This window comes from Trifolium pratense, linkage group LG1 (assembly GCF_020283565.1).
Source record: "Trifolium pratense cultivar HEN17-A07 linkage group LG1, ARS_RC_1.1, whole genome shotgun sequence".
Taxonomy (NCBI): domain Eukaryota; kingdom Viridiplantae; phylum Streptophyta; class Magnoliopsida; order Fabales; family Fabaceae; genus Trifolium; species Trifolium pratense.
In genome coordinates this window covers 22372149-22389378 of record NC_060059.1, presented here as the reverse complement: position 1 = coordinate 22389378, position 17230 = coordinate 22372149, and the positions used below count along the sequence as shown (strand labels likewise).

Here is a 17230-nt window from a genome sequence, read left to right as displayed (position 1 = left end):
AAAAGAGAGAGCTTTGTTGGAAGGAAAAAAATAGAATGAGCAATTAGAAAGAAAAAAAATTAATAAAGTGCACAACACATAGTTTTTGATAACTCTTTTTTTTTTCTTTCCTTATTTATAGATATTTGGTTTTAATTATTTCACTATTAATTACTTGTAATTTTTTAATATATTAATGAGTTGTAATTATGTGATTGGTTGTGCCTAATCATTAATGCTTAGGTGATGACTCACCTAAGAATTTCTCTAATTCCACAACCTAATGCTCTATAGTTTTTCACATTCTTAAGGATCTTGGAATATATGATTATCACATCATAAAGACTTTAAAATACCTTCACCCATAATGATAAAAAGTATAGTAGTAACAATAATCATCTGATTCTCAATCTATCTCTTTCCCGTTCGTTCTTTCTCATACTCATTCTTGATGGTAATATGGTAGAGAAACTTTTATGGAAAACATAGAACCCATATTATTCATTCATTTGATTGATTAGTAACTTTCCATCAAGTTACATGCATTTATAGAAATTCACTTGCTCCCTTCATTAATTCTTGTATCTTTCACATGAATATACATCCTCTTTCACATGGATATTCACATCCTTTCACATTAATATTGCATCCTTTCACATTAATATTGCATCCTTCCACACGAGTCACCATAAATTAATTATAATAATTAAATTATTCTTACAAAAATGATGTATCAATCTTTATTATTTCTTAATCCATATATAAAATTCTAAAAGAACCAAAATTTTAAAACAGATGGAATACTTATAAAGAAGTTCGGATTCCGGTCCTTATGAAAATTTAATTACTAGTTAAACCAAATTATTTTGTTAATATAAAGGTCGTATAAATTAGTGCTTCTCTAAGACACTAATTTAAAAAATATAAAAAAATAGTATATATTATATTGAAAATAAAATTGTTTATATATTTCAAAAATATTGATTACATATATGTTTATAAGATAATTTTTCTATTCATGATTTTTTTTAACGGTAGTCTATGGTTATATATTTTACTAAGTCTTCTACAATGCACGTATTATTATAACAAATATAAATTTTACAAAATTTATCTTTGGATTGAAAATTTATATCATATACTTCATCCATAATTTTTTTTAAAGAAATAAAAAATCATTGGATATGTCATTAAAATCCCTCAAAATTATCGGTTTATGAGTTTTTATTGAACATTGTTAATGTATATGATATGATTTTCAATTTCTTTTTGAAAAATTATCAATGATTATATAATATAAATTTTTAATCCAACAATGTATTTTATAAAATTAATGTTCGTTATGATTTTATTGATTATTTGTGCACCGTAGAAGACTTTGAAATCTGACAAAATTTTCTTTAACCAATGATTCGTGTATTTATTTCATCCCAAAATATAAGCAAATGTTGATTAACAAAAATGAATGTATTTAGTTCAAATATTTAACCCAATATATCAAGTATCTTTGACTCATATTTATTTATATTTTCGAACGGAGGGAATACGTATTAATATGAGTGGCATACATGCATATTATGATAAATCCACGTGCGGGGATAGCAACATGACAAGTGGGATGAGCGTTGTCTTCGTCACAAGCACGAACCATACACCTACCATTAGAGGTGGGAACAGGCCAGGCCGGCCTACCGGGCCTTAAGGCCCAGCCTACACAGGCTCAGGCCAGGCCAGCCTATTTCTTTAAATAGAGCAGGCCAAGACTTTTTTATAAGCCTATTTAGCTAAAAAGGCCAGGCCGCAGGCCATTAAAAAAGCCTTTGAGGCCTATTAGGCCGGCCTATTTAACTTAATATGAATGATATTTTTACTAAGATTATAATTTATATATTAAAATTTGTACTTTGGTTAAATTATAAATCTATTAACTTTTTAAGTAGTTTAAATTTATTAATCTACATTCGTTTTTAACATATATAAATGTATTATTATAAACTAGAATTAAAATATGATGACATATATAGTCAAAATTTCTAAAATATCATGTTAAATATCAAAAGGAACATTGGTTTATTCGTTCATAAGTATATTTAAAAAAAATATAATTATTTATTTAAATATGTTCATATGAAATAGGCTTTTAAACAGGCCAACGGGCCACATCAGACTTTCAAAAGACCAGGCTCAGGCCTAAAAATTAGGCCTATGATAGGCCACAGGCCAGGCTCAGGCCTTAGATTTTTTGACAGGCCAGGCCCAGGCTTGGCAAAGCCTAGCTCGGCCTAGCCTATTCCCACCTCTACCTACCATAGTCAATTCAATCATTCTTTATGTGGTCAAGTCAACTTCAACATACCAAAACTAATAAAATACTATAGTACTCCTACTAATATTATAATTTATGCAACTTATCCAATTTCATATTCAAACCGTCACATATGACTCATTATTTGGTCAAAAGACCTACTAGAAGCACACACAAAAATATTGCTTATATCTATCAACAATTTTCCACTAAACTAGCAACAAAATTATAACCTTCATAACCAAACAAAGACTTACAATAAAAATATTATCATTAATTTGTTTGAACAATTAATATGGAGGGAAATAGATCAATTTCAAACTCAACAAATGGAAATGGAAATGTAGATCAAATAAAGTATAGAGGAATTCGTAGGAGACCATGGGGAAAATTTGCAGCAGAGATTCGTGATCCAACAAGAAAAGGTACAAGAATATGGCTTGGAACATTTGATACTGCTGAAGAAGCTGCAAGAGCTTATGATGCTGCTGCTTTTCATTTTCGTGGTCATAGAGCTATTCTTAATTTCCCTAATGAATATCAAGCTCCTTCTAATTCGTCTTCTTCTTCTTCTTCATTACCTATGCCTCTTACATCTATGCCTCCTCCTAATCCTTCTTCTTCTTCTTCCTACTCTGTTGATGACATTAATTTTGAGTTTGAATTCTTCGATAATAAGTTGCTTCAAGAACTCCTTCAAGATGGAACACACAATAATTAGAAAGCTATTTGAAGATCAAGTGGAATGAATTTCTTTTTCATTAATTTATTTTGTTTTGTTTATGTATCTCATTCTTATGATTAAATGAAATTGGGGTATATTGGACATTTATAATAATTTGTAATATGAATTTAATTGAGAGATCAATAAATGAGATGGATATTTGTCTTTGTTGTGGGCTTGGTTCTTGCATATACATGACACTGATATTTGGTTGATTGCTTATGAACATATATAAACGTGCGATATATAGACCCTCAACCAACGTTAATGTTCCAATGAACACGTACGTGGTTGATCATTTGAGTTGGTGATGCTATTGATCATTTGAGTTGGTGATGTTATATGTAATGAAACGATATATATACCTACTCTGTTCTCCGTTCCACATTATAAGAAAAAAAAATAAAAAATATATTTATTAAGAAAAACTAAAATATAATAATTTGAAATGTATTTTTTTATTTATTATTTTTCTTGAAATAGTTGCATGGAACGATGTAAAAACAATTTTTATTAGTTATTAATTATGGAAAAGATAAGAAAAAGAGTAAATTATCAATGTTCCCTCCCATTAACCCTATCATTATCTACATGATCTTACAATCATCAATGTTCATACTTTTGTTTTGAACTAGATATCATCTGCGCAATTGTAGAAACTCATATTAATTGCTCGAACTTTGTGGGACTAAAATGAGTGACAAATACTCCATAAGAGTTTTTGTTGGCGCAGCAGAAGCAAAGATTTGCTTGGTTCAGAGGATGCAAAGTTCAGAGGTTATGTTGCCTCTGACTCTGAAGTGCTTCAGAGGATGGATTGCAGGCACAGGCACACAGGCAAGCTCATAGGCGCGCAGGCTTGAGCTTGAGCACACACACAGTTTTGCAAAAACTGTGTTATACAAGATGAAAACCTTTCTTGATGATTTTGATTAAGAACTGAATATGAAACTTAGGGAAAATAGAGAATTTTATTCTTCCTTATTGGGCCAAAAAAGATTGATTACAAATGAATGCACTAATTGCATTTGTAGGGAAGCTTGTGTAACAAGCAAGCTTAACCCAAGGCCTAACCAATTCCCTAACTAACCTAGTTAGTTACTAACAAACTTTTAACTAACAAGTTGGTTGTAACTAACTTTAACAACATCTAACAAACTAATATTCAAGATGAATTAGCACTTCTTAACACTCCTCCTTAATTCATGCTTGAATTACACACAACCAGACCTAAGCTCCTCCTTAAAAACTCAAACCTGTCAAGTTTCACAGCCTTTGTAAAACCATCTGCAAGTTGTACCTCAGTTGGACAGTACTGCACTTCAATCATTCCATTTGTCACTTGTTCTCTAATGAAATGAAATCTGGTAGCAATGTGTTTGCTCCTGCCATGTGAGATTGGATTTTTAGCAAGGCTTATAGCAGACTTGTTGTCAATCCTTAGGATTAGAGGCTTCACTGGTTCACACTTGATTTCTATCATCACTGAATTCAACCAAATTGTTTGACATGCTGCAAATGTGTCTGCTATATACTCAGCTTCACAAGATGAGAGAGCAGTCACAACTTGTTTCTTTGTACACCAAGAGATTGCAGCATTATTGAACTTGAAAACATACCCTGATGTGCTCCTCCTATCAGTTATGTCTCCACACCAATCACTATCAGAATACCCTATCAAAGTACTCCCTGCACTGTTTGTACCAATAGGGAATAGCAAGTCAACTTCCAAAGTACCTTTAAGATATCTGAGGATTCTCTTAGCAGCTATCATGTGTGACTTCCTTGGATCATGCATAAACCTGCTGATAACACTCACAGCAAAGCATATATCAGGCCTACTGTTACACACATACCTCAATGAGCCAACTATTTGCCTAAACACAGTTGGATCAACCTTCTCTTCATCTGAGCACTCATCAATTTTTGTGTTTGTCTCTGATGGATTTGACAATGGATTGCAGCCTTCCATTTCAAAATTTTCAAGTAATTCACCAATGTACTTCTGCTGGTGCATTACTATACCATCTTCTCTTCTCATAAATTCCATTCCCAGAAAGAATGAAAGTTCACCAAGATCAGACATTTCAAATTCACTTTTGAGCTTATCTTTCACTTTTGCAATTTCTGCAGTTCTACTTCCAGTTATGAGCAAATCATCAACATACAAGCAGATTATGACAATATCTTCATCTTTAGGGCAATGTACATATACACCAAACTCAGCAGCACATTTTTTAAACCCTATCTGAATCAGAAAGTCATCAATCCTTTTGTTCCATGCTCTAGGAGCCTGTTTCAAGCCATATAGTGCCTTATACAACTTATACACCATTGATTCTTTCCCTTTTATTTCAAAACCTGGAGGCTGTGACAAATACACCTCCTCATCAAGTGGACCATTCAGAAATGCTGATTTCACATCCAGATGGTACAGGCTCCATTTGTTCTCACGGGCCAATGCTACAACCAACCTCACAGTTTCAATTATAGCAACTGGTGCAAACACTTCATTTTAGTCAATTCCATGTTTCTGTAAGAATCCTCTAGCAACTAACCTTGCTTTATGCTTTGAAATTGTGCCATCAGGGTTCAATTTCACTTTGAACACCCATTTCACATCAATTTTCTTTTTCTTGTCTGGCAAGTCAACTAGCTTCCAAGTCTGATTTTTCTCAATTGACTTCAGCTCTTCTTCCATTGCCTTCTTCCACACATTACTTTTCAAAGCATCTCTGTAGTTCAATGGTTCAGAATCAGCTAGTAATGCAAAGTGAATGAGATCACCCTCATCATTCACTGCATTGTCTTGAGTAACTTCACAGTCATTCAATCTAGCTGGTACACGTTTGGTTCTCTGAGTTCTTGCAATCATATGAATTCTATCATCATCATCACTTGATAAATTCATATTACCATCACTTTCTGTACCTTGATTCTGAATATTTTCAGCAGCTGGCTCACCTTCATCACCTCCATCAGATTCATCACTTGAACTTAGATAGATGAAGGTTGACTGCAATTCACTGCTGTACACTGGTTCTTTCTCCCATTTCCACTTCTCTTCTTTATTCACAATTACATCTCTGCTAATGTGAACCTTCTGAGTAACTGGATTGTATAGCTTGTAGGCACCAGTTGGATGATATCCTATGAGTATCATTATTTCAGTTTTATCTTCAAGTTTGGTTCTTCTAGCATCTGGTACATGCTTATAGCATAATGAACCAAAAATCTTGAGGTGCTTCACACTTGGCTTCCTCCCACACCAAGCTTCCTCTGGCACAACTTTCAGCTTTTTTGTAGGACATTTGTTCAGAATGTAGGCTGCAGTAAGTACTGCTTCACCCCAGAACTTGTGTGGCAAATTCTTCTGCTTAATCATGCTCCTTGCCATATCTAACAATGTTCTGTTTCTTCTTTCAGCTAGTCCATTGTGTTGTGGTGTGTATGGAGCAGTAACTTCATGTGTAATGCCTTGATTAGTACAGAAGTTCTCAAATTCTCTTGAGGTATACTCTCCACCACCATCTGTTCTTAAGATCTTAATTGATTTCTCACTTTCTTTTTCAATTAAGACTTTAAACTTCTTGAACACTTCTAAAGCTTCACTCTTTAGCTTCAAAGTGTATAACCAGATCATTCTGCTATATTCATCAACAAATGTAATGAAATACTTGCTTCCCCCTAATGAAGCAACTTCAAATTGACCACATATGTCACTATGAATAACTTGCAATACAGCACTAGCTCTCTTAGGCATTTCAACTACAAAAGGTTTTCTACTATGCTTACTCTTCACACATATTTCACATATGGACTTCTTTGTCTTGAACTTAGGCAAACCATACACCAATTCCTTAGAATTTAAATCACTGAGACTTCTATAGTTCAAGTGTCCATACCTCTTGTGCCAAAGTGCTTCAATCTCATCAATCACTGTGGTAGACATGCACATCATATCTACACTTGAGATTTTACACCTGTAGGTTCTGTTGTTTGACAAGCTGCACATCAAAACCAAGTTCTTCATTTTGTCAAACAGCTTCAGTGCATTGTCCTCCATGCTCACAGAGAACCCTCTTTGCACCAATTGACCTAAACTGAGTAGATTGCAATTCATACCAGGGACATATAACACTTCAGAGATGATCACTTTGCCTCCCTTCTTGCTTTTGATCACTATGTTACCAATACCTTCAGCAGCAAGTTTTCTACCATCTGCTAGCTTTATACCAGACCTTTTGCTTGCATCAAAATTGGTTAACCATTCTCTATGTGGTGTCATATGATTTGAACACCCTGAATCAAGAAACCATTCTTCATTCTTCTCACATTCATCTCCTATAGTAGCCATCATCAAGACTGACTTGACATCACTTTCTTCTGCTACATTAGCCTCTTGTTGATCTTTCTTGTACCAACACTCATCTGCAAAGTGGCCAAGCTTCTCACAATTGTAGCATTTCACCTTGCTTTTATCAAACTTCTTCTTTTTGTTTTTACCTTTGGCAAAACCTCCTCCTTTAGAAGATCCAGCTTTGTCATCAGTTTTTGAACTCTGATCTTTAAGCCACTTTGGTTTATCTTTGCCTTTCTTTTTGTAATTCTTGCCATTATCTTCTTTCTTGTTGGTTTGAGCTTGCAAGGCTTGTTGATCTTTCTTTTCTGAACCTCTGCTGAGGACTTTAATCTCATGTGCTTCCAAAGCACTTTGTAATTCCTCAATTTTCATAGTAGCTGTATCTTTCACATACTCTATAGCTATTACTACATTATCAAAGTTTGGAGTTAAGGATTTGAGCACTTTCTCTACTACCATTTCATCAGTGACAGTCTCTACACAATTTTGCATTTGATGAACAAGTGCAAGAAGTTTTGAGAAGAAATCACTTACTTTTTGATCCTCTTCCATCACCATAGACTCATATTGCCTCCTAAAGGCCTGCAATTTCACCTTCTTGACCTTGGTTCCACCATCATGGTAACCCTCAAGTATATCCCAAGCTTCTTTGGACTTAGTTGATTTTGAAATCTTTTCAAAATGCTGTGCATCACAATTCTGCTGGATATAGAATAAAGCCTTGCAGTCTTTTTTCTTGTTTTCTTTGTATGTGTTTCTCTGATCATTAGTTGGATTTTCTCCCAACTCATCGTATCCATTCACCACTACCTCAAGACACTCTTGTGCTCCAAATAAGGACTTCATCACTGCACTCCATCTATCCCAATTCTTTCCATCAAGAATCAGAATGTTTGTACCAAAACCTTGGGTGTTCATCTTGAATCTTCAAGAAATCAATCTACACAGCTCACTTTGTGTTTCTCCACTTGATTCCTTCACAATTCACTCTTGTTCCTGTGATTGAACCAGGCTCTTGATGCCAATTGTTGGCGCAGCAGAAGCAAGGATTTGCTTGGTTCAGAGGATGCAAAGTTCAGAGGTTATGTTGCCTCTGACTCTGAAGTGCTTCAGAGGATGGATTGCAGGCACAGGCACGCAAGCAAGCTCATAGGCGCGCAGGCTTGAGCTTGAGCACACACACAGTTTTGCAAAAACTGTGTTATACAAGATGAAAACCTTTCTTGATGATTTTGATTAAGAACTGAATATGAAACTTAGGGAAAATAGAGAATTTTATTCTTCCTTATTGGGCCAAAAAAGATTGATTACAAATGAATGCACTAATTGCATTTATAGGGAAGCTTGTGTAACAAGCAAGCTTAACCCAAGGCCTAACCAATTCCCTAACTAACCTAGTTAGTTACTAACAAACTTTTAACTAACAAGTTGGTTGTAACTAACTCTAACAACATCTAACAAACTAATATTCAAGATGAATTAGCACTTCTTAACAGTTTTAACATTGGTGTGCCGAAGCTAGAAATATCGAACTCAGAATATTAAGTTAGAAAAGATATGTGTCATCTCATCTAAATGATTTTAGGTATCAATATTAATCATTCGTTGTTGAAGCCACAATCCTATAAACAATCATCTTACAATAACACCCAACATTCACCATTTGCCTCATACACGCCCTTTTACCCACACAAAATATCCACTTCCCTGGATAATCACGATGGTTTTTGCCAATCCTCCCTTTACCTTCGCAATTCACATCATCGTACCACATCCCTTTCATTTCCACTACTGAGATTGTACATGGGGCAATGAGGCTGCGACGCTGCAGGGTTTTGCCTTCTTCAAATTCAAATCTATAAAATTAAGTATTTTCATATTCGTTCCAGTCTTCAACGGTGATATATATAATCCAAAACTTATATCCAATAGAATTCAGGTATCCCCAATTGAGTTCGGAGTATTTTGGCACTATTTCTTTTATTAAAAAAAGTTAAAAAGCCAAAACTATTTTTTTTCTACCATATAATTTTTTTAAAAAAGGAAAAAAATAGAGGAAAACAATTTGTTTACTACTCAACTTAAAAATAAAATTAAATATATGAATGTAAGTTAAGAGTTTATTTCAGAATTTTTAATTTAAAATATGTAAAATATATATAACTCTGATATGTAAAATATATTTCAAAGCATAAACTAAACGGCTCAAACAGGTTTTGAGTTTTATCGTCGGGTCGGATAAAACTATCAAGTTTAAACGCGAGCCTCTGAAAAAACCATCCGATCATGACCCTATATAGGTTATGGACTTGATTGGTTGTCCACATTATTATTATTATTTTATACTTTTTTTTTACGCGGAAGATAAAATGTTGTCAGTAGGAACCCATATTACTACTCCATCAGTTTCAAAATGATAAAAAAAAAAGAGTTTTCGATCATATTATTACAAGTAATTTTTTTTTTGAAGAATCTAAAGAATAATATTAAAACAGACACAAGATATGCCTAAAAAGAAGATACAAAGTGTCTAGTCCCAACCAGTTAACAAGTCTAAACATACATCCACAAGGGAAAAAGGAATATCGTAGGGTCTATGAGAAATCGCTAGCCATGCCACAAAACAACCCGATTTTAAACAAAAAAATACTACAATTTCTCCGCACGAGACAACAATACCTTACTCTATAGCCATCATACACCAGACAACAATTTTAATGCCAAAATCTAGCAACTCTGTTTAACCAAAATAGACATGTATGGATGGTCAGAACTTCGTCTCGACTCAATCACTTGTTGCCGTTACTTTTCAGTTTTCTGTTGAAGTCTATCCTGTAGAGGTACTCAAATTGGATCTGTGATCGATTCTAAGTGTGAACTGCGGACGACTCTCCTGTAGTTCTATTCCTTCATTCAAAATTCACACTCTCTTCCTCTGTCGTGACTTGTACATACACACGAGTATTATACTAGTATAAGAATATAAGTCTTATATTCCTCCACCTACAACTTGAATTATATTTCATCAATCAAAGACATTGTTATTCAACTCGTTTTTAAATTAATTATAGTTATTTAAATACATGTTGCTGCTGAAGGTGCTAACTGAATTACAAAAATGTTTAAAACCACATGTGTATATAGTACAACGAACGTGCCAACCCAAACCTGAGCATTAATCAGTTGAACCAGGTGCCGCGTATTGTTGTTTAACTAGAATATTTTTACCCGTGCGATGCACGGTTTTTTTTAAAAAATTTTTTTAAAAAAAAAGATTTTTTTTTTGAAGCAATAGTTTTTTTTTAACCGTAATATTTTTATTTAAAATATGGACTGTACCGATCTAAATGGTCATATTGAATTGAAATAGATTAAATAATACATACCAAAAACAAAATCAACAATATTATTTAAAATAATTACGAATAAATTCAACGATACAATAATATAAATCATAGATTTTGCACGGTTATCTATAAATTATTTGAAAAATTTCAGGATAATACAAATTGAACCGATACAAATTAGGTAACACAAAATCAACATAAAACAATGACATTATTATTTGACTCCCAATAAGTTCAACGATACAATAATACAAAGCATATATCATGGGTAGTCATATATAAATTCTTTGAAAAACTTCGGGATAAACAATATTAACAATATTTGTTTTTGCTAGACCACCATCATCGACTATAAAAATCTTCAAACCCGCTATAGTTTTAACTCGAGAAACAGCAACATATAACTGGCCATGGATAAAAATTGGTCTCGGAAGATAACCCAACATGACACAACGTTTGTCGTTGACTTTTGTTAATTGCCAAACATTAGCATTAGCAATATGATGATATCAAATTTATTTATGGGATATAAACCACATTATTAATATTTGTCCCGGTCACGACTTGTGCACCTATGACATTAATTAAACTTGTACAAATTAAAAAGTTGTTTTGGTTCAACATAAATAGGATTAAATTATATAAAAAAAAAACATAAATAAGATTAAGACATAAAAAAACTATAATGAGGAACCTAGAAAAAAGATAAAAGACTAAATAAATTTAATTGTAAAGACCAATTCAAGTTGAACAATAACAATTACAGTAATATTTAAATAATTTTATTAAGTAAAAAAAATTTAATTTTTTTTTTTATTTTCAATAAATTTTCCAGATATATTCTTTGGTGTACATATTTTCAATAGATTTGATTTTGTTTTTATTATTCACTAAAAAACAAAAAAAAAAATTGATTCATTAAATTTAATAAAAATGCAAGTTTGGACCACCTTTCTACTATCAGAATTGGGCCAAACCCAATAGTTTCCATTAACCGCATCCGGTGTTTTTCATTTTTTCATTCTGTAACCCTAACCGAAAGCAAATGCTCTCGATTCTATCCCTCTTCATACGCCGCCGTTTTCGCCGACACCCACCGTGAGGTTGTCCTCTCTTGACCAAAAAAAACCTCATTTTCTTCATCTCCTCAACTGTCTCTATCTATCCGTCGGGACAAAATCACCAAATACTATTCTTTTTTATTACCGAACCATTGGTGTCAAAAGCTTCATTTTCGATCACATCCGAGCTATTCCGTTGAGTTGAGTACCAGATCTATAATCAACACATTTTATTTTGTCCGTTGGGTTTCTGATGGGTACCGGATCTATTCCGTTGGGTTTCTGTTGGGTACCAGATCTATTCCGTTGAGCACCAGATCTATACCGTTGGGTTTCTGTTGTAGCCAAGGGTAAGTGTTACACCCTCATTTTATTTTGTTTTGTACATAGAAACCCTAACCTATATTATCTTTTTGTCTATGGTTCTGTTTTATTCGTACATGAAATATATTTGGATATCTTGATTTTAACTATTTTTCTTGTTGATTAAAACTATTTTTCTTGTTTTGTCAAAAAAAAAATTTTTGTGAAGTTTTCTACTTAAAAAATTATCTTTTAAATTTTGTTTTTGAAAGATCGTATAAAATCATTTTTACTTCTAAATTAGTATTTAATTTTGTATATGTTGCATAATAAAACATGGAAATACTTCTGAATTTTCTTCTCTATTATTGTTTTGCTGCGAGATTCACATCTGAGGGGTGGAAAAAATGAGTTGATGCAGACTTGTAAAGGGGAGGCGGTTCAAGTATTTTTCTCCTCAAAGGTACTGCAAATTGAAGGGTTTCAAGTGTTTTTATATTGCATCTTGAAGTAGTTTACTAATAAATATAGTCTTATGGGATATGCCTAGAATTTGCATCTTTTTTGTTGGTAGTTATCACTTTCCACTGGACCTTTATTTTAGCTAAGTAGTTTGCTTAGCATATGTCCATCATATCTTTGTATGGCTATTTAAGCCAAACTTGCGGTTTATCATTTTTAGTCATATTGTTGTGTTCTTGTTTCAGTATAGGTTCTCAACACATCTAGTGTTTATAACATATGAACTTTAGCAAGGAGTTTAAGGATATTCCATTAAATAATGTGTGCATATCTTTCTGCTAAAGTTTAAATAATAAAGGATAATCCAATAGCCTTCAAACTTTGTTCTCTCTTTATGTAACACTTATTAAATTCAGTGTCATCTTTTGGTTGTGTAAACTCCATTAGTAGTCTATGCTCTCTCAAATGCTACTGCTTCATTAGGTAAACATCTTTTACTCCAATCTTGAAAAACAAAATTGGTACAATATAGGTCATAAATTAAAGTTATAAACATCTTTTTCAATCAAAGTAAACATCTTTCTGAATTATGGTCATAAATTTCAAATAAAAATTGTAAATTACTTACTTTTTAGAGAATATGAGGAAGTTGGAAGCAATATTTTGCAAGTTTTGTTGTAATCAAAGGTGTTTCATTCACCCATTTGAAACAAAGTTAAAGAATAAATTGTTAATTATCCTTAAACATCTTTACATTATATATAAAATAAATAAATTTCAAAGAGAAAAGTTATCTTTGAATTTTTTTATTTAGTTAGCATTATCAATCAAGTGTGGAATTCCTAGGTTTATAGGTTTATGTCTTTTGAGTAAAGGGAGGGAAGTCCATAGTTGGTAATCCTTTTCTGATACTAATTCCAACACCAAAAGAATATGATAATATAAATTCAACAAATTTTGGTTATCTTTAGTTTCCTTTTTCTTATTTTTAACTTATTTGTTTTCAAAAGTCAAGAGTTTCAAGTGTTTTTATATTGGCATCTAGTATAGTGTTTATAACATAAGGACTTTATATGTCTTTGTAAATATATATCACCTATCAAAGAATGGAGAATAAGAAAGAAGTGAGGAGTTTAAGGATATTACAAAGATATATATTAAAATTAGAATGGAGACATTGCAAGTAATAAGGGGTTTAAGAATATTCCAATAAATAGTATGTGCATATCTTTTTGCTCAAGTTTATATAATTAAGGATATTCCCAATAGCCTTTGAACTTTGTTCTCTTGATGTAACCTTTCTTAAACTCAATGTCATATATTGGTTGTGTAGACTCCATTAGCAGTGTATGCTCTTCTCCTTACTTCTTTGCCCATAAGCTGCAATCACATTAGCATTCAAGGTAAACATCTTCTACTTCAATCTTGATTTTTTTTTTGGCACACATTGAAATATATGAACTTTTTTTTTGTTACAGAAATATATGAACTAATAATAAACTAATTTGAAATTTTTATGATCTTTGTATGCTTATGTGTATATATCAATTAAACTTTGTAGGCTTTTCTTTATAATAATATGTAACTATAAACTGTTTTTCGCAATACCATGCTTACATAGTCTATTTGCAAAAAAGTAAATGTTAGTAAATTGCACCACAAACTTATTTTATATGATTGCAAATTCTGCTAATTATGAAGTAAAAAGGGTATTACTAAAGAAAATTTTCATGAAAGAAATGAGTTCATTGAAAAACATATATTTACCTTTGAAACTTAGAAGCAAGATCGCAAGATCATTGAACGAACTGAGCCTCACCTAAAAAAAAGAGCAAACATGATAAAATTATAAGTCTCAATCAAGTAACTAATAAATTGCATTGAAAAATAGTTCATGGTCTCAATCTTTGTTCATATATTCATGCCTCACAAAAAGTTTGATTGTATATGAGATCTAATCAAAATGAGTTTTCTCTTTTCAGGCTCAAGAAATCATCAATCATCAATGCAAAAAATAAAGACAAAGGATATGAAGATTTGTTGTCTAGTAATTGTTGAAGAAATGAGAATTGAGAAAATTGAAAGAAAATAGAATAATTTATATTGTTGAGACAGTTTTGATGTGTAAAATAATGGGCAATCCTTTGAGTATTTATAGACAAAGGATTTGGATAGAAAGTTTGTGTGCACACCACGATTTCCTTCAATTATTGTATTAGGCTCCTACAAAATGACAACATTTGCATCAAGACAAAAAATAAACATTAAATTATAGAAAACACTTGGCCCACCATTATAACTGCACATGGCCAGCTGTCAAAACTGATTAAGGAATTGGAAAAAATGCAACCCACCATTTTGGTAAATCTACAGTGGAAAATTTTAGACACTTGTTGTCAAGATTATAGATTAGTGTCACGAAATTTTTAGATTCTGTCGTTTTGTTAATAAATACAGCTTGAGAATCTAGTGAAATTGGTCTTGTCTTATTCTAGTATAACTAGTTCTAGTAATTAATTACCGTATCCATTGCTTTTCTATGAATCCATAAAATATGATTAATTTATGAGTCAGGTTAACTTATGCTCTTAGAAACATATTAAGCTATTTAAAAATAGAAATATAGAATTTAATAATACAAAAAATTTAATGTTTAAAGAATTAAATATACCAAAAATTTAATAATTTTTTTTCATTTTTTTTAAGACACATGTTAACATTCTCCTTAATTTATTATTATCATAACGTCATTATTAATTTGTCTATATAATTACTAGGATCCAATAGTACTCCCTCCGTCCCATAATATAGGCAAAAAAAATATTTTCACACTTATTAAGAAAAGTAAAATATGATAATTTCAAGGTTGACTTTTTGTGTGTTTGTTGAAATAAGTTTCATGGGAAGATGTAAAAATAGTTTTTATTAGTTATTGATTATGGGGAAAAGAAGAGAGAGAGTAAATTAAGTAAAAGTTTATCTTGAAAATGATAAAAGTTAGTTTTTTTTGCTTATAATTTGGGACATAAAAAAGTGATTTTTTTTGCTTATAATATGGGACGGAGGGAGTATATCCATGAATTTTGCCACAATAGATCCTTAACTAATTAATAAAATTCATAGAAGGAAAGTACACGGTGCATTGAAATTAATAACATAAATACATGTTAAAAAAATGCACCACTTGTTTAGGGACGTGTCTAGTTATTTCAGTCTACAGGTATTTTATTAATCCTACTTCGCCATCTGCTTGCGTATTTTAAATTAAGAAATCATATAGACTATATAGTTCAATGGATACATTCACGTCAATAGATACATGAATCTATAAAAGAAAGGGAAGCAGATTTAAACATTATCTAATTAACTTAATTATTGGAGATTGATTGTTGTGGTTTCTTAATTTTTTTTTTTCTTCAAGTAATATATTGACTAGAAATTTCACCATAGATAAGTAAGATGACCGACGTTCGAACCTCGATTTCATGGGACATTGTAACCATAAATGAAATGTAATTTAATACTAGGCAAGGTAATAATCTTTGTTGTTAATATTAGGGACCAAAGTTTAGTAAAAAAAAAATTAGGCACCAAAGTTTTTTTGGAATTAAATAATTTTTTGAACAAGTTTTGGAATTAAATAATAATTAGTTAGTTAAACATTAATCATAAAATCATGCATAGCTCACCAGTTGGTACTTCAAGACACTAATTTTGTGCAAGATTACTGTAAAAAAAAAATAATTGTGCAAGATCGATCCAAAGTCTATTATTTTTTTATTTTATTTAATGTCATACATTGTATTTTAGTCTATTATAACATGAATATACCTTAATTAAGTTTGAGGTGAATGCTAGGTTGGATCAAAGTGGTCCATTATACACGAAGCACTGTTTTAAAAATCAGACCGATCGGTTGAACCGGTCGAATCGGAAACCGGAGGGTATCCGGTCTGGTTCATACGTTAGATTGGACAAGCTATTGGACGGGTGGGAACAGGAAAAAACCGGAAAAACCGGTGAACCGGCGGTTTTTCCAAACCGCCGGTTTGATTACACTTGTTTTTTTTTTTTTCCGCCCAAAATGTTTTCTTCTTCCATCTTTGTTCTGTTTTGTTTCTTGGTTTTTATTATGTTTTTTGTTGGTTTAAAATGATGTGTTTTTTATGGTGTTGTGTGGTGGTATTTGGGAGAAAATGGTGGTTTTTGTGAGGAAGATGAAGACTGTTTAGGGAAGAAGAGTTATAAAAAAAAAAAAACATTAAATTGAGGGGTTGAACTGTTGAAGTAAAAGATGAAACAGATAAGGATTTGAACAATGAGTTTTCCATTTTTTTTCACTGAGTAGGAAGTTAAAAAAGATGGAATACAGTACATTGAATATAAACATAGAAAAAAGAAGAGACCATTATTGAATGCAGAAAATGAAAGAAAAAGAGGTTGCATTAGGAAGGGCAGAAATATTTTGGTGTGAAGTAAAAATAACATCGTGAAAGATGAAAAAATTGAGTGCTATTTTTTAGTAAAAACAGTTAATAAAAGCCTTGAAAATATGATAAGTTTAGCACTACATTAATACTATTTTTTTTATGTTGTGGTTTATTGAGTTTTATAGAAATTAAATATAAATTACAATAATAATAAAATAAAGGTTTTAATGCAATTTTGGTCCCCCTATTTTCAATT

At 31.8% G+C, this 17230-nt stretch overlaps 1 protein-coding gene across 1 annotated transcript; it reads left to right on the top strand.

Moving 5' to 3' along the window:
- Positions 1-2491: 2491 nt before the first annotated feature.
- Positions 2492-3175, top strand: LOC123881499 (ethylene-responsive transcription factor ERF096-like). Its single transcript, XM_045930207.1, has one exon. The coding sequence runs from the start codon at positions 2580-2582 to the stop codon at positions 3003-3005; it is 426 nt and encodes a 141-aa protein (XP_045786163.1). The 5' UTR covers positions 2492-2579; the 3' UTR covers positions 3006-3175.
- The last annotated feature ends 14055 nt before the right edge of the window (positions 3176-17230 follow it).

What these genes read in the sequence shown, in the direction of transcription:
- LOC123881499 (XM_045930207.1), top strand. Translation starts at nt 2,580, where the DNA reads ATGGAGGGAAATAGATCAATTTCAAACTCAACAAATGGAAATGGAAAT.